Source organism: Trachemys scripta, chromosome 4 (assembly GCF_013100865.1).
Source record: "Trachemys scripta elegans isolate TJP31775 chromosome 4, CAS_Tse_1.0, whole genome shotgun sequence".
Classification (NCBI taxonomy): Eukaryota; Metazoa; Chordata; order Testudines; family Emydidae; genus Trachemys; species Trachemys scripta.
This window is the reverse complement of record NC_048301.1, coordinates 28,495,222-28,521,608: the sequence shown is the minus strand read 5'-3', so window position 1 is coordinate 28,521,608 and position 26,387 is coordinate 28,495,222. Positions and strand designations below refer to the sequence as shown.

At 42.7% G+C, this 26,387-nt stretch overlaps 1 protein-coding gene across 3 annotated transcripts; it reads right to left on the bottom strand.

The window, feature by feature from the left end:
* Positions 1-1,862: 1,862 nt before the first annotated feature.
* On the bottom strand, positions 1,863-25,478 carry LOC117876831 (alpha-1-antitrypsin-like). Of its 3 annotated transcripts, XM_034769276.1 has the most exons (6): positions 15,288-15,355; positions 13,920-13,989; positions 8,601-9,273; positions 6,119-6,389; positions 3,576-3,723; positions 1,863-2,106 (listed from the first exon to the last, which is right to left on the bottom strand). In XM_034769276.1, exons 3-6 carry the CDS (start codon positions 9,256-9,258, stop codon positions 1,915-1,917), a joined length of 1,269 nt encoding a protein of 422 aa, XP_034625167.1. In that variant the 5' UTR covers positions 9,259-9,273; positions 13,920-13,989; positions 15,288-15,355; the 3' UTR covers positions 1,863-1,914. The 3 variants fall into 3 exon arrangements, with proteins under 3 accessions (XP_034625167.1, XP_034625168.1, XP_034625166.1); XM_034769277.1 differs by lacking the exons at positions 13,920-13,989; positions 15,288-15,355 and adding an exon at positions 25,456-25,478; XM_034769275.1 differs by lacking the exon at positions 13,920-13,989 and having other exon boundaries at positions 15,288-15,446.
* Positions 25,479-26,387: the final 909 nt, after the last annotated feature.

Sequence of the window (26,387 nt, the reverse complement as noted above, 5' to 3'; positions counted from 1 at the left end):
CTGGGAAAGTGGAGGCTGTGTTTTTACTCTCTGTTTCACATCCATAAACAGAGGAATCTCAGCTAGGAGTAGAAAGGTTAGTTTACATCTAAATTTGGCACTGGTGCAACTGCGGCTGGAATACTGTGTCTGGATCTGGTGCCCACAATTCAAGAAGGATGTTGATAAATTGGAGAGGGTTCTGAGAAGAGCCACGATAATGTTTAAAAGATTAGAAAACAGGCCTCATACTGATAGATTCAATGTGCTCAACCTATTTAGCTTAATAAAGAGAACTTAGGCAGTGAGTTGATTACAGTCTATAAGTATCTCCATGGGGAACACTCTTTGGTTTAGCAGAGAAAGATATAACACGGTCTAATGGCTTGAAAAGTTGATGCTAGACAAATTCAGATGGGAAATAAGTCAAATTTTTAACAAAGAGAGTAATTAACCATCAGAACAATTTACCAAGGGTGGTGGTGGATTCTCCATCACTGGCTATTTTAAAATCAAGATTGGATGTTTTTCTAAAAGATCTGCTCTAGGAATCATTCTGGGGAAGTTCTGTGGCCTGAGTTAAACATGAGGTCATTGTAGATGATCAAAATGGTTTCTTCTGGCCTTGGAATCTATGCTCCAGATTGATGTCATCTTCATGTTTCCCTCCTCTACAAACTCACGCTTTATATCCTTGCCCTTATTGAGACTGCCTTGCAAAGTGGGTGTTCCTCCAGTGTGGGGTGATCCCTCAGGGTGTGGAATTGCCAGCATGATTCCTACTCTACACCCTTGGAGACAACCCTGTTGTCGGGGTTATGGTGGGAGAAAGGAAGTGAGTGTGGCTGCTACACCTGTCTGATATTTGGTTTCCAGAGCAGCCCTTTAGAGGTTATTAAACAGCCACTACAACTTAGAGCAGCCCTAAATCCGCATTAAGTTGTGCCTTGGAAGTAAGGTGGAATCCGGCAGTGCATATCTGGTTATGAGGCTCTGGCCCATTGTGTATATTCATTCCTTTAAAAGGAGTGATTGAAACAGCTGAACCGTGCTGTATCTCCAGATATAGATTTTCTACAGGTCTGCCAGTGGAAGGTGAGGACTCCCCAGTGCCTGCATAATTACCAGCCAAAATACAGCCCGTGCTCAAGCAGCTATACCCCTGGACTGACTCATGAGATGGGCGCACCCTTAACAGAGTCGAAGTTCAAATACACACCCAAACTATCCAAGCTTGCTGAATTTACAACATCTTGTGGCAACCACCATTTTTATGGTTTATTATTAGCACTTCCAGTTCCATGTGGAGCTGCATGCTCATTTCAGACCCTAAAGCAAGATTTGGTACCCATTCAATTCTGTTAATGGGAAAAAGCTTAAGGTGGGAAGGAAAAGTTTCTTATGTACTTTTAAAAATAGGTTTGCCCATCCCCAATGGTGACCCTAGTAAAAGGCTAGCCTCCTATCTCCCCTTATCGTCTCTCCTTCCTTTCCCAACCTCCGGCTCCCTTTACTTCCCAGAACAGTGCTACATCTCCAGCTATGAGAGAATGACACCAGTTCTGCTCTGTTAGCAAAATTGTTCATCATTTCATTCAAAGCACATTAGCTGACAGCCAAAAATTAAACAAGAAGCTTCTATTGTGATGCAAATCATCATGGCTGTGTGCTGGAGAATCTGGAAATCTTACTTAAGTCTCTTAATTCTCATCTGTCAGAAATGTTTTTTGTTTGCGGGCCTAATTAAAAAATACTTTTCCTGCCCACATCAGATAACTATGCTGCATAAACCCAATTTATCTCTTTCAGTACCAGTTGCTATTGGTTCTGATGTTGAGCGAACGTATTCACGAAGAAAGCAAGGAATACTTCTAACCAGTCAATTCAGGTGGCAAAGCTTCTTTATTTAGTAATAGCCGTCTGAAGTGATAGCACTTAAGGTTCAGCAGGGTTATTTATCTTTCCAACGAAGAGTGTGCTGTTGGTAGTTCTATCAAAAATCATCACCAGGAAGGGAGAGTTGAATTCAACGTTTAGAGGAACAGACATCGGCATTATTTCAATGGCAGTGGCTGCTGCTGCCTCTGTGCCTCTCTCATCAATGTTCAGCACGGCCTTATGGACAACCTGTGGGAGATAAAGCACACATTGCAGTTTTGGGCAGAGAACAGTAGCTTGTAAGTAAAGATTAATCTGATGGCTTCTAGAGCTGTTTAGAAAGTCTCCTGGGGAAGAGTGGGCAGATGGACAGGACTGAACAGACACTACAGAAAGAGAGGACGTTTTCTTATTCTAGCAATTGCCACATCTCTGAGAAACAAGTTAATCGAATCATAGAAATTCAGGGCGGGAAGAGACCCCAAGAGGTCGTCTAGTCCACCCCTCTGTGCTGAGGCAGGATTAAGTATACCTAGACCATGCCTGACATATGTTCATTAACCTGTTCTTAAAAGCCACCAATGATGGGTTTTCCTCCACCTTCTTAGGTAACCTGTTCCAGTCCTTAACTGTCTTTATAGTTAGAAAGTTTTTCCTAATATCTAACCTAAATCTCCCTTCCTGCAAACTATGCTGATTATTTCTTGGTCTACCCTTGGTAGACATGAAAAACAATTGATCAACGAAAATTTTTAGTTATAGGTCTATACCTCCTTATAGTTATAACACTTTTTTCATATTTGAAGACTATCATCATGTCCCCCCCTCTGTCTTCTCTAGACTAAACACATCCAATACTTTCAACCTTTCCTCATAGGTCAGGTTTTCTATACTTCTTTTCATTGTCGTTGCTCTCCTCTGGGCTCCAGTTTGTCCACGTTTCTTAGAGTGTGGTGCCCAAAACTGGACATGATGGATCTGTTTGATCCGCCCCTCTATGAAGAAGATTTTTGTTTCCATCTACAAAGAATAGTCTCAATCACAGATCTCCAAGATCTCTGGAAGGGATGGAGAACTGGTTTCTGAGGGATTATGGCTGAAATTCACCTGTGTGCAGAGGACCCGCACAAGGCATAAGTACTTCTTGTGCCCTCTAAGACCAATAAATATGGGAGAAGCATCTAAATTGCTTTTATTAGTCTCTTTACACGTGGGGGAAAGGAAACAACTGAAGGTATTTGGGCAAACACAGCTAAACAACTACTATAAATGACATCCAGTTAAATTCCAGAAATTAGTCCAAAAACATCTATGCTTATCTGAAGTGTATCCCTTAACCCTGAGATCTTCTCTTCTTTCTCTACGACCCACCCCTTCATGATATCCCCACCTTGAATTGCCATCTTGTGGGGAATGGGATGCCATTTAGTTTCCTACCCCCTGCCTGCACCTCCTCCAGACTCATTGGGGTGGCCAGCCTGCACTTCAGTCCTACTTTCCTGGGGCAGGAGGCTGGGCAGCATCTTCCAAGTACCTTTGGCAGCTTCTGTTTAGAATTCATCCCTGCTATAAACCCCCTGATCTGAGCAGAGTTAAGCCAGGGATGGATCCATCCCATTATGACTGACAATCAGACATGGTGACACTCTGCTAAGCAAGGTACATTTTAACACGGCATTTTGAAAAGGAAAAGAGAACCCCCACTTTTGCAAACTTACTCTTGAAACCTGCAGCTCAGGGTCCCCAGTGATTCCAGACAGATCAGCTTGTTTGGTGAACACATCAGTAACGCCCATTTTGATGAGATGGTCCTTTAAATCATAGGTAGCAGAGATCGAAAATTTTGGAATGTACAGGTTTGCTGAGCTGTTAGAAGAAGAAACACAACAAGACGCTAAAATATTTCACTTAGGTCAGAATACAGTGTACAAGCTATTTAGTTTCTGTGACTGTTACAGGAAAACCCCAGGGAGTAGGCACACTCCTTTGTATACAGTACTAGCTGTCCCTCCGATTTCCAGGGCTTTCAAATGGGTCGAACTCATCTCTGATGTAACACCTCTGCCTTTGGTGATCATAGAATCATAGAATATCAGGGTTGGAAGGGACCTCAGGAGATCGTATTACACCAGGTCTAAAATTGGCCATTTAGTTCATGTAGTATCTCATATTTTTTGTTGCTCTTCAGTGGACTTACACCAATGATGAATTTAGCCCAAGATGCTCCAGAGTATGGAGCTGAGAATTGCAGTAACTTTTTTTTTGTCAGTATCACATTGCCAGCTGCTATCAAATTTACTGCCCGATATGTCTAACTCCTCCGTGACGCTTTATATTTCAGTATCCTCAGTAACTTCTGCAACACCTCCCCCTTTAGTATCATCTAGCTCAGGGGTGGGCAACCTTTCAGAAGTGCTGCGCCGAGTCTTCATTTATTCACCCTAATTTAAGGTTTCGCGTGCCAGTCATACCTTTTAACATTTTTAGAAGGTCTCTTTCTATAAGTCTATAATATATAACTAAACTATTGTTGTATGTAAAGTAAATAAGGTTTTTAAAATGTTTAAGAAGCTTCATTTAAAATTAAATTAAAATGCAAAGCCCCCCGGACCGGTGGCCAGGACCCGGGCAGTGTGAGTGCCACTGAAAATCAGCTCGCGTGCTATAGGTTGCCTACCCCTGATCTAGCTAATTAGCACCAGCAAACCAAATTAGCATGTTTCTTCCACCCTCTTCCCAATCGTGAACCGACTTGTTAAATATGACCAGGACTAACACTGATCTCTGCCTCAATGGACTCCTGGCCCAGCTTGACTTTGGACATGATCCAAAGCCCACTGACCTATTGAGAGATTCCAATTAACTTCACTAGGCTTTGGATGAGGCCCATATTGCTCTTTATCAGCACATTTTGATTACACTCCTTCAACCCATGCCCATATTCGAACCAATGTGAACTCATTTATCTAGTACGATTTTATTAGATGCCGCACCAAATGCTTTACAGAACTGCAAACACAAGACTTTGTTAAAAGTGAGTTCAGGCAGATGTAGTGAGCCATGGGTGCAAATAGGCTTCTCCTGATTATTAACAGTGAATCAGTGCGGAACTCAGAAAGTAGGCTGACTTGACTGATGCAGTTTCTCTAACGGTTCTAGCATCTCTTCTCACACCAGCAAGTTTCAGCAGTGGAAAGTTGTAGCTGGTGTTGATTCCAGCAGTGGGAGCTAGCAGAATTTCATCAGAACATTATACACCTCTACCTCGATATAACGCTGTCCTTGGGAGCCAAACAATCTTACTGCGTTATAGGTGAAACCGCATTATATCGAACTTGCTTTGATCCGCCGGAGTGCGCCCCCCCCCCCCCCCGGAGCACAGCTTTACCGCATTATATCTGAATTTGTGTGATATCGGGTAGCGTTATATCGGGGTGGAGGTGTAGCTTGAAAAATAAAATCCTAGAAAATCAGGAAATCCACAAATAACCATAACTCTTGTTGATCATGGAATTCAATGATCCTTGTAATGTGTGTACAAGTCTATAACAAGTATTTCTAGTATTGTAGATACTAGATTTAGAAAATGAATAAGTAATACATTTTGTGCCTGTCATTTCCCTTTTCTCTTCTAGGTGAAAGAGTTTGTCACAATTTTCTTAACTTGTTTCAGAGAATGAGGTTCTTGCGGTCTACACAACCATGTGATTGAATTCTCTGTTAGTTGTGATTCTGGTTTATGAAAGGTGTTAATACCACTGGCAATTTGTCAAGATACTTCAAAATGCAATTCTGTCCTGAAAAGTGACTGTGGAAATTGCATCTTCTTGATCAACCAAACTGATTACATTAGTGACTCAAACACACTTTTACTACTTTTTATTCCCAACAGCCCTGCAGAACCGATGCAACTCTGGGAGAGAAAGCTGGATTCTGTTCCAGCCCATGAATCACTGCAAGAATGATTAAATATATTCCAATTGCAGGATCTTTATTGATGGGAATGCCTGAGCGAAATAAGAACCCAGCTTGACTCTGAAAGCTCAGGGTGAGTTGCAGGGTTGGCAATTAGGAGAAAAAATTGTTAAACTGAGCAGGTCTGATTTGGAGTCACTGAGAGATATAAACATGGAACCCCACAGTGTCATTTTCACAGTTTTACTTTTCAAAGTACATCAGCACTTCAGATGTGCCGTGCCCCCATACTTGAATTGGCGACTCCATAATACTTTGAAATGATACTTGACTGCCAAAAGATTACCTTGGATGGAGTGAATTTGACCATCTGGACACAGTTTCTTTCCACAGAGCATCTTCTACCTGCTTCATTTTTCCTTTATTAGGCAGAATAAAAAATGCTGTAGCACTTCCATTGTAATAAAGTTGGACCACTGTGCAAGACAGCTCCCTATCGAAATGGAGGTTAAACCTGCCCATTTTGTGCATCATAGGAACTTTAACGATTGTTTCCTCATCCACAAAGAAGTCTCTTTCTTTAGTGTCCTTTGGCATAAAAGGCTTTTCCCACTTGCCTAACAGAAAGAAAGAGAATGCAGTTGAATATTCTGGAAAAGAGGAATTACACATACAGTCCAGGTGAACCATGTAAGGATATGTGTGTATGTAATTCAAAAGCTAATTTTTATTTATAACGGATTATTTGTTTTGCAACATGTATTTATTCGTAGGCCATAGAAATACCTAATCATAGTGGAACACCCCAGAAACATTAAGGAATTACAATAAGCCTTACAATGCCTAGGGCCCTACCAAATTCACAGTCCATTTTGGTCAATTTCATGGTTATAGGGTTTTTAAAATTGTAAATTTCATGATTTCAGCGATTTAAATCTGAAATTTCACAGTGATGTAATTGTAGGGGTCTCAACCCAAAAAGGAGCTGGGGGGCGGGGTTGCAGGGTTATTGTAGGGAGGGTTGCGGTACTCTGCTACCCTTGCTTCTGCGCTGCTGCTGCTGGTGCTCCAGCTGCCCAGCTCTGAAGGCAGAGCCACTACCAGCAGCAGCACAGAAGTAAGGATGGCCTGGTATGGTATTGCCACCCTTACTTCTGCGCTACTGCCTGCAGAGCTGGGCCCTCAGTCAGCAGCCGCCACTCTCCGGCCGCCCAGCTCTGAAGGTAGCAGCGCAGAAGTAAGGGTGGCATGGTATGGTATTGTCACCTTTACTTTTGCACTGCTGCTGGTGGGGCACTGCCTTTAGAGTTTGGCGCCCAGCCAACAGCCACCACTCTCCAGCTGCCCAGTTCTGGCAGCAGTGCAGAAGTAAGGATGGCAATACCATTACCCCACTAAAATAACCTAGCAACCCCCCTGCAACTCCCTTTTGGGTCAGGACCCCCAGTTTGAGAAATGCTGGTCTCTCCCGTGAAATCTGTATAGTAGAGGGTAAAAGCACACAAAAGACCATATTTCACAGGGGGAGACCAGATTTAACGGTCCGTGACGCATTTTTCTTGGTTGTGAATTTGTTAGGGCCCTAACAATGCCCCACTGAGATAGGGAAGTATTATTATCCCTATTTCATAGTCAGGGAGGCACAGAGAGGTTAAAAAACATGGGAACTGGACTCAGACTTCTAATCCTGGGCTCTAATCACAAGACTATTTTTCTTCCTTTATTAGAATAATATAGGGGCATCGCTGTATTGCCCAGACATATAACTTTGAATGAATGGTTAAATGTTTTTAAAACTATAGTTTTGAAGAAAGAAAAATTACTCTATTTGTGTGGGTTTATGATTAATTGGGGCCAATTTATGTGCTGTTGGGAAGACCAATTGTGTTTTAACTGGCCCATTTCTACTCTAGACTTGGGACCTCGTTTACTTTCTTTTGAACCCACTTGAATAATATGGATTTGAATTCAGATGTCACAGGCTCACATTCTGTTGTGGAGACAGCCGTAGTTTCACTGTAAGGTAAGTGCAACACTTTATATATGAAGCTCACTTTAGCTGTGTTGTGGTCAGAGGGCCTGATCCAAAACTCATTGAGTTCAATGGAAAGACTCCTATTGACTTCAGTGGGCTTTGGATCAGGCCCATAACGGGCATTAAAACTCACTTTACTCTGCTTACACTGACTAGTTTCATTGTACAATGGCATATTGTAGCAGCATCAATGGTAGTGCTAACAAGGCACAAAACATGTCTGAAAAATATTTGTCTGCAGTAGATTGGCCACCCTTGAATCATGCAACCTTTGAAAGAGACCGATAAGAAGGATCAGGTAGTTCACTCATCCCTTAATGCTTACAAGCAAAAATGGAGTAGGTGAGGGGTGCAACATTGTACTTATTACTAACTCTCTCTAAAGAAAACTCTAGTTCCAGATGAATGCTGTACCCATGGGAGAAAAGGGCCTCCCTTTGCCTCAAAATTCAGTGATGATGCAAGTTTGCTGTGTGCCTTGTGCTACAGGGTGCAGTTCATGTTTCCTCTCATAGCAGAATGAGCCTGCAGCTGCTTTTCACAGCTAAGTGAACAGGGATGTGGGCATTTGGTTTCCACCCATTTCTTTCTACAGCAACAACACTTATTTAAAATCATAATGGAATGACTTGATAACTGTCAAGATAGGTCAATTTACAAGATTAACAATCTGTACAGTTCCCCATAGATTATAAAAAAGAACGGTAGTTTTCTTGTCTTAGATTCTAAGACCGATCATACTCAGCCATCTAAAACATATTAAACAGACATCTGTCCGTATATGTCTACTTACCTTTAAAGAAGATATAGCTAACCAAAATCATTGCAGTCTCCGGATCAAGGTCCTTGACTAATTCAACTATTTTCCCATGTGTTTTCTTCTCTACATAATCATTGATCTGTTTCTGAGCCTCTGCAGTATTCTTGAAGTTGATACTAAAAGCTTCTGCTTCATACAGGTTTTTGATGTCCTCTAAAAACTTCTCTAGTGTTTTCAGTTTTTCTTTCAGAAACAAGGCGTTTCCCATATCAAGTTGGAGCTCACTGTCAGGACGGTTTAGAATGTGGATGAGATTATGGAAACCATCATGTATCTCCTTCTCCTGAAGTTCTGTCAGATTAAAGGCGAGTCCTTCCAGAATCTGAGTCAGAGTGGCTGATTTAGCACCAAGGGCCAGCATTGCAAAGGCAGTGGAGATGCTAACAGGAGAGAAGAAAATGTTCTTCTTAGGGGCTTCTGAGGTAATCTGCTTGTAGAGTCTAAATGCAAAATCAGCATTGCTGGGAGCTAGTTTGAGGCAGTCACCTACATGATGGTGTTCCTCATGGTGTTCCTCATGAACTGTATCTTTATGATGGTCATGTCCATTGTGGTGGCCAGGCAGGTGATCGCAATGGGCAACAGCATGAAGCCCAGCAAGTAACAAACACAGATAGAGGACGGGCTTCATCTTCCAGTGGAACTACTGTGTGTGGCAAAAACAAATTGGTTAGTAAGTGTAAAATAAATAAATAAACCTAGTAGTGAAAATTACTCTCTCATCCCCATATAATAGGTGATCCTGTGATTAACTCTTCAGTGATAAAATTTTTGTGTGGCCCAACTCTGTTCTTAATGGTGTCCTTAGCCTCCCTGCAATTCTCCTACATGCTCCTCCTCTGCTCCACCTCCCTCATCCCCATGACCATCCAGTGTTATTGCCGAAAAAGCAAGGGTAGGTCATTGAAGGTGCTGTGTATTTAATTTAGGTCAAAGGACACAGAGGGGAGACTATGCAGTGGATGTTACTTTACTCGTATGGACACATGTGACTGTTTAAAGTATGGCACCTCTTGTGAGCCAAAATACTACAGTGCTGGAGATTGCTTTTGACACTAAGGCTCTAAGATTGTTCACAACAGGAGGGCCACTGGGTTAGGAGAGCCAGAAATCTTGTGAGTCAAGAAAAGGGGAAGAGTTAGGCAGGCAGGAATCACTGTCTAAAGCTGAATACAAGTTGAGGAGACACATCTGGACTGGTTCTTATTGCCTCTGAGCTGGTTCCTCCATCACTGCTTTTAAATACCCTAATTATTGTCAGGTTTACAAGATGCTGCATTTCAACAGAAGATGCCTGGCTTTTTATAGCAAACCCAAAAACTCTTACACTCTGTGTAACAGTGAGATACATCAGTGAAAAAACCCATCTAGAAAGAATGTGAAACAATGTTCTTCCCTTCAGAAACCAGTAAACCCACTGGAATGGTTCATTTTTTCAACACTACAAAAAAAAAATTTCACACTCAGGAACATTTTAGAAAGTTATTTTCCTTTTACAGGCCTCTTTAAGTTCAGCAGGTACTCTCTTGGTCAAGAATAATATTCCAGTTCCCAACATACTCTAGAGCTGAGAACTAGGGTTGCCAACTGTCCTGGTTTTCCTGGGGGCATCCCTTTTTTTTAGGTAGCTGTCTCAGGAAATCCGTAAGTTTTCTCAGGACATTAAAAGTCCCATTGTTGTCAGTCACACCCCTGCGGGCTCCCTCAGGCCCTAGGGGCTATGGTGGGGGAGTCAGGGGGCACGGGTGCCTGCACAGAGGTAGCTCTGGCTCCAGAGTGTCTGGGAGCTGCAGGGATGGGTTGGCTTGGGAGCTGCAAGCAGGACAGGAAGAGCTTGGGTCCGGGAGTGGCCAGTTACCACCATGTAGGTACTGTCTGTGGGATTGACCACAAGGTGGCAGCAGGGTGGATTCAGCGGATGCTGTGCCCTGCTTGGTGAGGTCAGTAGCCGTGGCAACCCCAGGAGCAGAAGTTCGTGGGGGTTGTGCCATCTCCCATTGGTGGGATGGGCAGGTAGTACCCAGGGTGTTTGTGGTAGGAAGGGCAGGAAGATGCCCTGGTATTTTGTACCTAAGAGGGCAGATGTCCCAGAATAATACGGGTGAACATAATCCAAAACTCATTGAAGACAATGACATTATTTTCTGTTGACTTCAGTGGGTTTAAGATCAGACCCATAGAAGTCAACCCATTTCGGTTTGCCTTATTTCCTTCTGGTTGCAGGAAGTACATTATTTTGTCTGCTAACGACTGTATAAACCCATCATCAAGTGAGTTTGGAATCTTAAGCTGGATGTGAGTATCAGAGCTGAACTCCTTTCTAAACATGAATTTACCTGCAGCTGGGCCAAACAAATGGCACGAGGGTTGTGAATTGGTTTGAGAAATATGGGGCAAATACAGGGAAATTCACTAAATTTCACTCAGGAAGGTGTAAATTGAAGGTCCCTGCACCAACAGTGGCCTTGCATCCCAGCAGGGACAAAACTCCAAAGAGTATTATCAAGGGTATTTGCTCACTGCTGTCTCTTGGCTATCTCTGGAGGGAGCAGATTTATTTTATCCCATTAAAATCCACTTGCCATGATGTTACATTGCACAAAGATTGCAATTGGGACTGGGCAAATATTACAAAATATTTTCAGTGAATAATCACTCTAATTTTTAAAGGAATATGCTTCACTTTGTGTCTGTATCTTTTTATTGTCTTTCTGCAAATATTTGATCCCTTGGGTTTTAGAAGTATGAATATTTGTAAAAAGCAGACTTCTGTTTGCAAATATTGCAGAAAAGCAGAACATCTGCAAGTGTTCATAGCAATCAAATTTAAAATTCACATACATATTATTTAAAATGGCTATTCTTGTGTTCTCATCCAGTCAGGACACAGAAACAATACCTCATGACTTATCTGACTAGTTTTACAAAGCTCCTAATTTGAATATTTGGCGCTAACGCTCTCCAGACAATGTGAATAAACCATTTGAAAAGAAATCAACTCTCATAACACATGAACAAGAGCTAAGCCTAATCTGCTCACAGGTTCTCTGCAAGCCTAAACTTTGGATACATTTGGATAAATTATTCATTGTGAACTATTTACTCAGCTCTAGTCACAATGTATCTAGTTATCATCAATATCGATGAATATTTCATTTCACATCAAAGCCACCACTATTCTTCGCTCTCATCTCTTTTAGTGCCTAACACTAAACATACAATATTGTTGGAATTTTATATGGACAGATTTATTAGCCAATTCATATTTACTTGGAATGTGAGATACATATTGAGTTTGAATGTCCCTGTTCAAGAAGTAATTTTAGTGGCTCAGACAAGATGTTTCAATTACAGCTGTATTTCAATATGAATTCCAATTTTCTGTATTGTTTTAGTGTATATTGTTTTAAATTTTTGATTAGTTTGTCTTGCGCTACATAACTATAATAGTTTTTTTTCCCTTGGCTTGGTTGTTTTTGTGGCTGACTGATTAACTTTCATAGAGTTAATCACATTGCATTTCAATTTTCAATTCACTGTCAGAATCTAATATAATATGGGCCTGATTCTGGGCTACAGATTTACTTTTTTTTTTAATTGAAATCTGAGATTCTCACATATTCATAGAAATGTAGGCCCAGAAGGGACCTTGAGAGGTCATCAAGTCCAGCCCTCTGCACTGAGGAAGGACTAAGTAAATCTAGACCATCCCTGACAGGTGTTTGTCCAACCTGTTCTTAAAAACCTCCAGTGATGGGGATTCCACAACCTTCCTTGGAAGCCTGTTCCAGAGGTTAGCTATCCCAATAGTTAAAAGTGTTTCCTAATATCTAACCTAACCTCCCATGCACAGATTAATCTCATACCTTCACTTGACTCCAGGAGCTTGGACTTTAAGAAACATACCAAATATTGCAAGACTCACAATAAAATCATGAGAGATGCCAACACTGGTTACTCTAGCTTCAGGCTAGTGTGGCTCCATTCTAGTCAGTGAAATTCTACCTGAATGAAACTGGTGTAACACAGTAGAGACCCAGGCTGTCTATATCAGAATTGTAGAGGACAAGGCAAGTGGGGGCCTGACCTCTGCAATGAACTCTCATGAGGCGTGAACCCTGTGTCTGATTGGAGTGCATGACAAAATTGAGGCCCAAAGAATTACAAATTAGGGTATTTTTCAAGCATTCATAATATATTTTAAGGACCTGATGGTGCAAAGTGCTCAATTCCATTAATTTCAGTGGATGAAATGGGGCATTTAGTACCTTGCAGGATCAGGGTCTTGTGCTAAAGCATTGGATAAGTATAATAGCAGAATGTGTGTTCTTAACTATGCTAGAAATACCCTGGGGCACTTAAACAGAAGACCCAGGTCACCCTGCCATTTCTGTTTTAGGGCTCGTCAAAAATGTTTATGCTCATTTAATTTTACAATTATTTTAAAATGTAGGGTTTGGCATTCCTTCCAAAGTCCTTCAGTTTGGAAACCTGGACTGATCTTTAGGAGTAGAAAGAGAAATTTAAATATAATTAAGTTTTTGGACTATAATTTAGTTTTTCAATATGATGGGCCTAATTCTGCACTAAGATACACTGTCTCTATTAGTCTGTCATTGAGCTGAGCCAAGAACAGAGGTGGGGACAAAGGTGGCTATTGATTTTCAATTTTAAAAAAATAATTTAAAATCTGAGAGACATAAGGTGGGTGAGGTAATATCTTTTACTGGACCAACTTTTGGTTGACAAAATGGACAAGCTTTTGAGCTACATAGAACTTGTCTTCAGGTTTGCAAAAGGTGATCAGAATGTCACAACTAAATCCAAGGTGTAATAGATTATTAAGCATAAAGAGTTAACACATGTTGCAAGAGATCATTCAAGATAAAGTGGGCAATTAACACCTCTGCAGTCATTTAAAATCTGACTTTTTGTCCCATAAAAGAAGGATAGTTCCAAGGATATATACTGATTGAAAAGGGATTTTATTTAAGGCAAATACAGTATGAGAAGCAAGCCACTTAATGCATTCAGGAATATGATTTTAAAGCTCCATGGATTAAGGGACTATCTAATGAAATAGTCTTTTTAATAGAATCTTTGCCCTGCAAGCTTTCAGAGTATTTTCCCCCTCAGTAAGACTGGGAGCCATTGCTTTGGACTTCAAATTTGCTGTGGTTGCTGTATTTGCCTTTCACAGTTTGCCAGGAGATCAGATAATTATAATTATCAAGAGATGCTATTTAAATCAGAATGTGTTATAAAGCACAGACTACAATATCCTACACTTACTTTATGATTCAGGGTTTCTGTTACCAAAGACAATTCCTTACAATTTCTTAAAATGCAAATACAATGCAACCTGCACAAAATTAGAATAATATTTCACTATTTTATAGTGCTTTTCATCAGCAGATCTCAGTCTAATCTAGACTGGATATAAACACAGGATTCGAAGTCAGGTGTGCCTGAGTTCTAGTCCCAGGTCTGCACTGACTTGCTGTGTAGCCTTAGAGAAATCACTTCACCCCTCTGCCTCAGTTTCCCTCTTGTTCTGTGTTAAGCATTGACAAAGTGCTGAGGGTTGTAGGAGATGTGATTCCTGCCATGCAGAACTTTCTGTTGAAACAGGCAAATGACACAAGAACATGCTGAGACTCAGAGGTGCTTAGGGCAGTTTGCTTTTAATGGACTTGGTAATCATGTTTGACTGACATAAGTCAGCATTTGTCCTGTCATGCTGATTTTACAGCTGAGAATGGCAGCTCTTGCTTCCCCAGTGGCGTGATGGAGAAAACCCTGGGACTAGCTGGAGCCACCTTATTAAAATCCCACCAGCAAACTGAGAGGAGGGCTGGGGTAAATGCCCTGCCTCTGGTGGAACTTGTTCCCTGTCTGGATACCACTAACTTACCTGTGCTAGAGACACTATTTCTGTGATTCGGAAAAAGACATCCCTGAATACAATCTTCTGTAGGATAGTTTAAGTACTGGCTACTTAAAAAGTCCTACATTGTAGAGGACATGTCCTGCATACTTTACAAGCTTTCCAGAACTCCCAGTTCAAACTACACAAGGTGAAAACTGCTATACTAGTAATATGCTAAGGCACAAAGGAGAAACACCTCCATCAAATACATAATCTTATTCACCAGATGGTGCTGCTTCCCATCCTTCATTCTGGTTATAAGATAGCAATTTCTAAGCAAGGAAAAATAAAATAAGCAGATTCCCTAGTTCCTGAATGCTCCATTCGTTGAGCACTCCCCCTCCCCAAGACACGAGATTAATTTCTGCCCTCATAAAAATCAATAGCAGCTTTTCCCTGACTTCAGTGTGCTCACTCATAGAGATCAGCACTGCCTGCAAAGGACATTTTTGTGCTAAATCCCTGTTAAATTACTGTCACTATATAACTGCTTACCCACCTGCTGTGAAGATTAGTCGATTAGTGCTTTTACAGTGCTCTGATCAGGTAACGTGCTACGTGCATTTTAAATATCATCATGGTTATTGCACCCTAGAATGGTTGCTTACGACACATTTCCTTATACCAAACAGAACAAAAGGCACCACCATGTGAATCAAATGGCATAACATAAATTGCATGCAACATTGGTAATACACATTTGAAGTCCCCATGGTAAAATGATTACTTACCGCAGGTTCCAAGAATCCTGTGGTGTTCACCAGGCTGTGCTGCACTTTGCTTTGCTATTTAGGCTGCTAAAAAGCATTATGAAAGCACAGTGTCCTCCAGTAAAGATTAACCAGGTCTGCTAAAGGTTAGTACTTTACTGATTGCACAGAGCAAACAGTGATGATGTTAGTTTTACGGTGCACCCAATTTTGCTGTGTGTGCATGCCCTAAATGTGGGTTTGTGCACATTGGACATAGGTTTCCACCTCACTTCTGTTTATGCTACAGTGAGGAACACTAAAGCCCCAGGCTTGCAACTACTTACATGCATGAGAAACTTTACTCATTTCAATAATCCCATTGGTTTCAAGTGAGTAAAATTACATGTGTATAGTACTGGCTTGGGGCCTAATGGCAAACCTCAGGTAACTAAGTACTGCCAGCAGATCTCTTCTTAATAGTTCAGATTCCTTGTTTCCATGCCTGAAAACTTTTATTAGCTCTTACACTGTGTATGTAATGCATATAAAACTAAACACCTATTACTTATCTACATTCCCATTGACAAAGCAAGTAACCGGGACCTTCCCCTCACCCCCCCACCCAAAAAAAATTAAATAAAAAGGCATCATTTATGTTTGTAGTGACTATAGGTTGCTATAGTGACTGGCAAATTCCACTGTGTTTGCTATGTTGAATAAAAATGATTAGAACACAGGCTGGTAAATGCAATGTTCAAGTATGTTCTAGTTCTTTTATAATCTCACGTAGGAATCAAGGATAGAATCAGGCCAGACAGTGGATACCAGCAGTCTGTTTAACTTATAAAATGACAATAGTTTAAATAAAACAATAGGTTTGCCAGTGTATTTTTGTGATCTCCTTTTTATTACAAATACCGTGATTTTCATTCAGAACTGGCAGAGCACTGTCTGCTAATGATGGATTCCAGCTCTCAAGTTATTTACAGGCTGGTTACTGATGAGGATGGGAAAACCAAGTTAATCACAGATGTGTGTTGTTTGCCATTCTGTAGTCAGTGTTTACCTGTCATTACTGCACAGTGGACCTGATTTACCCCTCCCTGTCACCCAGTGTAGTCATTGGCACCTGGACACAGTGCTACCGTTCTGAGCCGATAATGTCTGACGCTTATACAGGTGTCGGTGACTGCACAAGGTACAAATGGGAGAATCAGGCCCAGTTTAGCTCATGTCCCCAGATTCACACATGTGTAGATCTCCTCCCTCCAACATGGGGAGGGATAGCTCAGTGGTTTGAGCATTGGCCTGCTAAACCCAGAGTTGTGAGTTCAGCCCTTGAGGGGGCCACTTAGGGAACTAGGGTAAAAAAGCTGTCTGGGGATTGGTCCTGCTTTGAGCAGGGGGTTGGACTAGATGGCCTCCTGAGGTCCCCTCCAACCCTGATATTCTATGAATTTCTATGGGGGGGGGTTGTTTCTTCAGACTTGTTCCTTCTTTGCCCCCTCCCCCTTACTCTGGACTCCACATTGTCTCTCTGTTGGTCTGGGGACCTACCTGTGGGGAAAGTAGCAGAGGCTAGATGGGCTGAGGAGTGGAGTAAATGAGCTTGGTGGCCCTCTCTGGTGCAAATGGGCTAACCTAGCAAAGATGGAGGAGCCTGGTATCCCAGAGAACATTTATGGTTGAAGTGAGGCTCTGGGTCAACTGGGTGACTGAGAGCCACTAGGAAAGTGGATGATGGGAGAAGCAGGAGTCACCAGCCGGCCCTCTGTGCTGTTGTGGAAGAGAGGGCTGTAGGTTTAAGGCTTCAGTCCAACAAAGCACTTAAGCATGTGTCTAGCTTTAAGCACATGCACAGTCCATTGGAGTCCAGATTAGGGATATGGTTCCCTGTTTCTGTGCCCCACCCCGTCTATTGACTGATTCTGACCCTTGGCTTGATTCCTGACTCTGATTCTGGCAATGCCAATGATTCAGAGGGAATTAACAGAACAGGGCAATTATCGAGTGATCCATCCCCTGTCATCCAGTCCTAGAATCTGGCAGTTAGAGGCTTAGAGACACTCAGAGCATGGGGTTGCAACCCTAAGGATTTTGGCTGCTAGCCATTGAAAGACCCATCCTCCATGAACTTATCTAATTCTTTTTTGAATCCAGTTATACTTTTGACATTTACAACATCCCTTGGCAACAAGTTCCACAGGTTGACTTGTGTTGTTTTAAGAAGTACTTCTTTATGTTTGTTTTAAACCTGTTGCCTATCAATTTCATCAAGTGACCCCGGGTTCTTATGCTATGTGAAGGGGTAAATAATACTTCCCAAATCTTTTATGTTGCCCTTCTCTGTACCTTTTCCAATTTTACTATATCTTTTTTTTGAGATGGGGCTCCCAAAATTGTACACAGTATTGAAGGTGTGTGCATACCATGGATTTATATAGTGATGTTATGATACTTACTGTCTTATTATCCATCCCTTTCCTAATGGTTTCTAACATTCTGTTAGGTTTTTTGACTGCAACTTCACACTGACCAGATGTTTTCGGAGAACTGACATCTGCTGGGAGAGCAATTCAGCAGTGCACGGACTATCCAGGAAGTTTTTGGAGAGTGTTGGGGACAACTTCCTCGTGCAAGTGCTGGAGGAACCAACTAGGGGCCGTGTTTCTCTTGACCTGCTGCTCATAAACAGGGAAGAATTGGTAGGGGAAGTAGAAGTGGGTGGCAACCTGGGCATGAGATGGTCGAGTTTAGGATCCTGACAAAAGGAAGAAAGGAGAGCAGCAGACTATGGTCCTTGGACTTCAGAAAAGCAGACTTTGACTCCCTCAGGGAACTGATGGGCAGGATCTCCTGGGAGGCTAATATGAGGGGGAAAGGAGCCCAGGAGAGCTGGATGTATTTTAAAGAAGCCTTATTGAGGGCACAGGAACAAACCATCCCGATGTGCAGAAAGAATAGCAAATATGGCAGGCGACCAGGTTGGCTTAACAGAGAAATCTTCAATGAACTTAAATACAAAAAGGAAGCTTACAAGAAGTGGAAACTTGGACAGATGTCTAGGAAGGAGTATAAAAATATTGCTTGAGCATGCAGGTGTGTAATCCAGAAAGCCAAAGCACAATTGGAGTTGCAGCTAGCAAGGGCTGTGAAGGGTAACAAGAAGGGTTTCTACGGGTATGTGAGAAACAAGAAGAAAGTCAGGGAAAGTATGGGACCTTTGCTGAATGGGGGAGGCAACCTAGTGACAGATGATGTGGAAAAAGCGGAAGTACTCAATGCTTTTTTTGCCTCAGTCTTCACAGACAAGGTCAGTTCCCAGACTGCTGTACTGGGCAACATAGTATGGGGAGGAGGTGAGCAGCCCTCAGTGGTGAAAGAACAGGTTAAGGACTATTTAGAAAAGCTGGACATGCACAAATCCATGGGCCTGGATCTAATGCATTGGAGGGTGCTGAGGGAGTTGGCGGATGTGATTGCAGAGCCATTGGCCACTTTCTTAGAAAAGTGGGGGCAAGGGGGGGGGGGGGGTCCTGGATGACTGGAAAAAAGGCAAATATAGTGCCCATCTTTAAAAAAGGGAAGAAGGAGAATCCAGGGTACCACAGACTGGTCAGCCTCACTTCAGTCCCCGGAAAAATCATGGAGCAGGTCCTCAAGGAATCTATTTTGAAGCACTTGGAGGAGAGGAAGGTGATCAGGAATAGTCAGCATGAATTCACCAAGGGCAAGGCATGCCTGACCAACCTGATTGCCTTCTATGATGAGATAACTGGCTCTGTGGATATGGGGAAAGCGGTGGACATGATATACTTTGACTTTAGCAAAGCTTTTGATACAGTCTCCCACAGTATTCTTGCCAGCAAGTTAAAAAAGTATGGATTGGATGTATGTACTATAAGGTGGATAGAAAGCTGGCTAGATCATTGGGCTCAATTAGTAGTGATCCATGGCTCGATGTCTAGTTGGCAGTGGATATCAAGTGGAATACCCCAGGGGTCTGTCCTGGGGCTGGTTTTGTTCAACATCTTCATTAAAGATCTGGATGATGGGATGGATTACACCCTCAGCAAGTTCACAGATGACACTAAGTTGGGGGGAGAAGTAGATACGTTGAAGGATAGGCATAGGGCCTAGAGTGACCTAGACAAATTGGAGGACTGGGCCAAAAGAAATCTGATGAGGTTTAACAAGGACAAGTGCAGCATCCTGCACTTAGGATGGAAGAATCCCATGCACTGCTACACACTGAGGACCGACAGACAAAGTGGCAGTTCTCCAGAAAAGGATCTGGGGATTACAGTGGATGAGAAGCTGGATATGAGTCAACAATGTGCCCTTGTTGCCAAGAAGGCTAACAGCATATTGGGCTGCACTAGTAGGAGCATTGCCAGCAGATCGAGGGAAGTGATTATTCCTCTCTATTCTGCACTGGTGAGGCCACATCTGGCGTATTGCTTCTAGTTTTGGGCCCCCACACTACAGAAAGGATGTTGACAAATTGGAGAGAGTGCAGCAGAGGGCAATGAAAATGATTAGGGGGTTGGGGCACATGAGGAGAGGCTGAGGGAACTGGGCTTATTTAGTCTGCAGAAAAAAAGAGTGAGGGGGGATTTGATAGAAGACTTCAACTACCTGAAGGGGGGTTCCAAAGAGAATGGAGCTAGGTTGTTCTCAGTGGTGGCAGATGACAGAACAAGGAGCAATGGTCTCAAGTTGTAGTGGGGGAGGTCTAGGCTGGATATTAGGGAAAACTATTTCACTAGGAGGGTGGTGAAGCACTGGAATGGGTTACCTAGGGAGGTGGTGGAACCTCCATCCTTAGAGGTTTTTAAGGCCCGACTTGACAAAGCCCTGGCTGGGATGATTTAGTTGGGGTTGGTCCTGCTTTGAGCAGGGGATTGGACTAGATGACCTCCTGAGGTCCCTTCCAACCCTGATATTCTATGATTCTATGAACTGTCCACAATGACTCCAAGATTTAATTCTTGAGTGGTAGGATGGGTTGCTCTACTCACTTCTGCATGGCACCACCTTCTGGTGGTTCTGGGGATTAGCTTGGTCAAGATGACACCCCTTCCAGCAGGTACACCCCATCAGTTTCTCCTCTGCAGCCCCACTTTCACTCCAGAAACTGCTGCATCCTTTTCATAACTCAGCCAGGTTACTACTGTGGTTTCCACTTCCGGGAGAAATATGTTTCAGCGTCCCTACTCTCCCACAGTCCCAGGCCATCTTCTGCTTTACTACCTCACAGTGCCACTCCCAGAGTGGCTGACGGGGAACCCAGGCCCACCCTCTACTCCAGGTTCTGGTTCAAGGATCCTCTACATAGTAGTTACGGTCAGGTCCCTGCACTTTGCTGCCTTTCTCTGAGCTGCTTCCATATCTCCTGAACCTGCCCCACTCTTCTGGGTTTGCCAGTCTCTTCACTTCCTCCTCCCAGGGAGTAACTTTAGGCAACTCATCTCTGTGGCTCCTCAAACACCCCTCCCGTCTCCCAGGGCCACCCAGAGGATTCAGGCCCGGGGCAAATTGCCCCACTTGCCCCCCTCCTCTGGGCGGCCCTGCTGTCTCCCAGGGAGTGACTGCAGCCTTTCTTCCCTGCAGTCCCCTCTGCTTTCAATTTCCTGTCTTTTGAAGACCCCGTCCAGTCCCGCACAGGTGGTGATCTCTCTGAATCGCTGCCTCCAGCCTAAAACTCCTCCGTTTGCAGTCTAATTAGCTGATTGAGCTCACCTGGCTCATTTTTCAGCTCTTACAGGGCCAGTGTAGAGCGTACACCCCATCAGAAGTGGTAACACCTAATTTAGATCCCATCATTTTGTAAGTATAATTGGGATTATGTTTTCTAATGTGCGTTACTTTGCACTTATAAACGCTGAACTTCATCTGCTGTTTTGTTGCCCAGTCGACCAATTTTGTGAGATCCCTTTGTAACTCTTTGCAGTCTGCTTTGGACTTAACTATCTTGAGTAATTTTGTATCATCTATAAACTTTGCCATCTCACTGCTTACCCCTTTGTCTAGTTAATTTATGACTATGTTGAAGAGCACAGGTCCCAGTACAGATCTTTTGGGGAACCCTGCTATTTACCTCACACTATTCTGAAAACTGACCATTTATTCCTACCCTTTGTTTCCTGCCTTTTAACCAGTTACCAATCCATGAGAGGATCTTCCCTCTTATTCCATGATTGCTTACTTTGCTTAGAGCCTTTGGTGTGGGACCTTGTCAGAGGCTTTCTGAAAGTTCAAGTACACTATATCCACTGGATCACCCTTACCCATATGTTCATTGACCCCTCAAAGAATTCTGGTGAGGCATGAGTTCCCTTTAGAAAAGCTATGTTGACCCTTCCCCAACAAATTGTGTTTATCTATGTTCATATTGATCTGTTCAAAGTTTAACGAAAATTGTCACTGAGAATGTTTTATTCTTGTTTGCTGTACAAAATTTCTTATCAGCAGACTCTACAGTTCATTTATAGTAGTATTAATTTATTGCTTTAGAATAATGAGAACCTCAAAGAAGCTGTGACACTGAAAATTTTAATGTTGCTAATATCTTAAAATGGCAATAGTTGATTGAAAGTTACTGAAAAACAATACAACACAAAAGCAGAAAAATTAGACTCAGGCAGGTTCCAGACTCAAAATTTCAGGTCCCAATGTTTCTTTATTCAGTAACAGTAGCAATAATGCTACATACCAAAGTTAATAGTGCTACAATTTCATATTTGAGTGTCTTCAGAACTCTTGTGTGAACACCATCTGGTCCTGGTGACTTACTAATCGTATGTCTTTTCCATCTGAGAAGTAATACATTGTTATGTCTGTGAAGTTCTGAAGGATGGCTGGCTATCTATGGTATTCATGGGGATATTTTAATTGAAATCTGTGGGCTTTGGATCAAGCCCATAACATCAAAGACTATGCATCTGTCACTCATTGCTGGAACCCCCTGAGTTTTTATTGCAAAACCATAATATATGATTATCTCATCTTTAGGAAATTGACAATGCAAGCAAAGGCATTTCCTTTGAATTTGTGCATGAATTTCCTGTAAAACAGTGTGGCTGGAGGCCAAAAAAATAAAACCTTTTTTTTAAAATCAAGAGATAATTCTAAATTAGAGAAATTGAAGGCTTGATTCTCTAGGAGAGCACTAGAAACTGACAGCCTTTCTTCCCTACTTCCCCCCTTCACATTTCATTATCCTTTTCAATATTTAACTAATTACTCCCAAGGCCATTTAACAATAATCTAGGACATTATTGTGCTGACAATGTCCTATGGAGTGCAAGAAGTACCTCCTACAGTATCTCTGAGATGAAATGTCAAACAGGTGTTTGGGAGGGCTTTGTTATTGTCTCTGCTGTTGGGCTTTGTCTAATCTGCAGAGAGCTCTATTTAGCCTTGTGTTGCAAGGAGAAATATGTTCATGGTTGCATAAGCAGTTTGGAAATTACCCAGTGAATCAAGTTATAAGTAGAGCCAATTTAACTATATCAAATATCTATTATAACCGGTCAGTTGTTCTACAAACCTAAAGTATCAAACATTTTTCTGGGCTTCACTCTCTCCCTAACATTGGGTAGAGTCTCCCTGGTGTACCTGGTAAGTCACAGCTGTGAGACTGATGCTGCTTCTTGCTTAGTCAGCAAGGTTGTCACTACGGTTGAGTCTGCCAAAAGTTTTTCCCATTGTGCTGCACCTTGAGCTTTGCTGGGCACAGGAATGGAACTTTTAGTTCAGTTCAAATAAGAGGAAAAATGTAATGGGAACTCTGCAACTGACCTCGGCAGACATAGGATCTGGCCCCATCTGAATTTCTATCCCCTGCTATGTTGATTTGTGAATGGAATGTTTTAGTTAATTTTCTGTGTTAAAATATGTGAAAAACGGACAAAAATAGAAGAAAATGTATCTTCTTTCCTGGCTGCTGAGAGTTCTGCTGTCTTTCAAGCTTTCTTTCCCACTAAGTTGTTAAAATGGCATCAGACTGACGGAAAGTAATTGAGAACATGGGGACTTTACTCCCTTTACTCTAGCCCCAGTGACTTTAATGAGAATAGCTGTGCAGGATGGTGTGCAAAGTGAGGACTCAAAGGGGTGAGCTTTTCTAAAATAATCAGAGTCGGCCAAACTCTGCTCCCAATGGAGTCAACAACAAAACCTTGATTGTACAACATGAGTCTCTGTCTGCTGACCCCTCAGCAACTGCCTCTCTGTTCCCAGAGCGATGAGTAGCTTACTTCCTGCTGTGGCCATTTGGCCCTCCTCCCCCAGGGCTTTGGCTTGAGCCTGCCCTCTTCCAGGACAAGTGCTTTTTAGCCCCTGCTGTACTGTAATTTGGAGGGGACAGAGGAAAACTGAAACCTCTGATGTGTCATTTTGGATAAGTTGTCTCTGCCTTTTGTTTGCTCCTGGCTGCACTTTTAGGGTTTTCAGCCAACACCTGATCAGCCTTATTTAATCTTTCATGGAGGTGTAGCTGGAATAGGCCTGACCCTCAGCTGGGGTGAATCAGTACTGCCCAACTGACTTCTATAGTGGGACAACAGATTTATGCCAACCGAAAACCTGTCCCAGTGCTTTTTGAATGCCTAAGCATAATTTAAAAAAACCCAACCCAAACCAAACCAACCCCCTCCACCTTGCCCGTTCACGGAATCTCCTCTACTAAACAAACAGTAATGGAAATACCCGTCATCTCTAAGCAGCGGTTGGATAAAAGCCCCAACCTTTTGTTCAATTAATTCTGAAAATGTTTCTTTAGATTCACTTTGAAAACCTTATTACAGATGGCTCTGCAGTTGGATTTGATTCACTCCCCTGTATCTGGCTTAGGGACAAAAAGCTCTTCAAAGGATTGCTTTGTGTTATTACTGGAAGAGAGTGAAGCAGCAGGTAAATTCACCTCCCTCTCCAGATTCAAATAGCCTCTTTGATTCTTGACAATACTACTTTGCATAGAAGAAGAGAGCGCTTGGAAAATACCCAAAATATATGCTAATTTATGCTTGATACATTTCCCCTTTTTTCTTATCTGGTAGGTTAATAAGTCTTCCTGTGTCACAAAGGTGCACATTGTCTTATTTGTTCCGGCGTGTGATTGGTCTCACTTATTCCCTTCTGCGAACTGTAAGATGGCAGGGAGTGTTCAGTGATTTTTTGCTGCTACAGTCTTGAATGAGGGGCTTTAAACATATTCCTGGGGTAATATTTTTATTTTGATCTCCATTGGTTCTTTCACTAGTCTGGTTGAAGGAAAGCCATGTTGTTCTGGGGGTTTTCAATTTCTCTGTTCCCCCTTTGCTTCCCCTCTCCAAACAAAGGAGCTGTATTATCAACAAGAGACATGCCAGGGGAGTGCAAGCTCTGACACCCTTACCGTTCCCAAATAAAACATTGTCCTCTTTCAAATTCCTCCCACAAGCTCACCTCTGCCATGATGCCTACAAAGCTCTGGCCAGTGGCTCGGCAGTTCGCACTAGTGCCCTTCCACCTAGTGGAATTCACAACCCTGAATTAGGCACCCAGGCTCCCTCTGCAATGCATGGGGAGACTTAGGTACCTCAAAGAAAGGGTTCACAAAAATCAGCAAGCCAGTCAGAAATGCTGAGGAGACAGTGTGGCCTAAGACCCCCCTCATGGGGAGTTAGGAGCCTAAATCCAAGCTGGAGGGAGGCACCTGTCTCTATTTCGGATTCTCAGCCATGACACTCTCTTGGAGTTCAGCACCCATGCTGTTTTTTACCAGAAGTGCCAGAGAAGGAGGTGCTGTTTCCTTCCTTATAGTTTTTATCCCAGGGGCTAGGGCACTCACCAAGGTTAGGGGAGACCTGAGTTCAATTCCCACGCTGTCTGATGGGGCTATAGAATTGAAACTTGGGTTTCCTATCTCCTAGGTAAATGCCCTAGCTACTAGGCTATGTGGTATGCTGGTATGAAGCTTTCTCAGTCTCTCTTGTTGAAGCTGTGCCACTGTGTATAAATAAATAGTCATTAAAACAGGAAGAGAGAGCACAAGAGAACGACTCTGCGGGTCAGTGACTAGGATACTCTCTTGGGATGGGAGAGATTCAGCTTCCACACCCTGTGCTAATGGCTGTTTAATTTCTTTGCTGCCTTTTTTTTTTTTTTGGAGTAAGATGGTGTGGCCTTTTAAGGGAGCAAACTGGTGTTCTGGGGGCCTTACCTGAGCTTCAGGGTTCCTTACTTTCCTGTCCTCACTCCTTGTTGCAGCCTGGACTCACTGTAGCAGTTCTGTGGCCCTTCTGTGGTTTTAGGTCTCTTCTCTGCCTATTTTGCTGCTAGCTCTGTGAAGGCTTTGTGCAGTTCTGGCTAGGCCAAAGGGCTTGTTTGTGTTTTTCTGTCTGGCCTTTTCAAAGGGGTGCTTTGTGACCTGTTGAAGCTTTAGTCAATCCTGTTTCTGACACCTTGTGGAGAATACAGAGACCCAGGACACAGTATTCAAGGTGAATGCAAGAGTCCTGTTTATACCAGGATTATGTGATAAAGTGTCCATCATAATTATCACCTGAGTTCTCTGTTATGTAACAAATACCGAGTGGGTTCTCTATTGTGTGATACACTGCTTGTCACATTTATTGACTGGGTCCCTTATTACATAGTACGGTGCTTATCACAAATACTGACTGGGCCCTTTTATTATTTATACAGTGCTTGCCACAGGTATCTACTGGGTCCTTTATTATTTTACAGTGCCTTTACACAGATACTGACTGGTCCTCTAGTCCAGGGGGCCTAAACTTTTTTCCCTGAGGCCCACCTGTGCAGCTGCAATTAACACTATTGGCACTTCTTGAGGAAAATTATTCATTTTAATTATTACATACATATAAACTATATGTACCAGCAGGGGGCCAGTACTCACTCTGTGTGTGTGTGTGTGTGTGTGTGTGTGTGTGTGTGTGCCCACGCACATCGTTCCACTCTCCTGACCCTGGCCCTTCAGTGTTGTGGCCTGAGGGCAGGTGCCACCCCTCCTCCCCAAAGGCAATACACCCCCATTGATGCCCAGCACCCCTTCCCTTGAAGAGCCAGGGGCAAAAGCCCTGACCTCACCCTCCAAATCAAACAAAAGCTCCATGTCTCCCCCCTTACTAT

Coding starts and splice junctions, on each gene's coding strand:
- LOC117876831 (XM_034769277.1), bottom strand. CDS start 9,258: ATGAAGCCCGTCCTCTATCTGTGTTTGTTACTTGCTGGGCTTCATGCT. Junction 6,390..8,600: donor TAGCTATATCTTCTTTAAAG/GTAAGTAGACAT, acceptor TCTTTCTGTTAG/GCAAGTGGGAAAAGCCTTTT. Junction 3,724..6,118: donor TCAAATTCACTCCATCCAAG/GTAATCTTTTGG, acceptor TTCTTCTAACAG/CTCAGCAAACCTGTACATTC.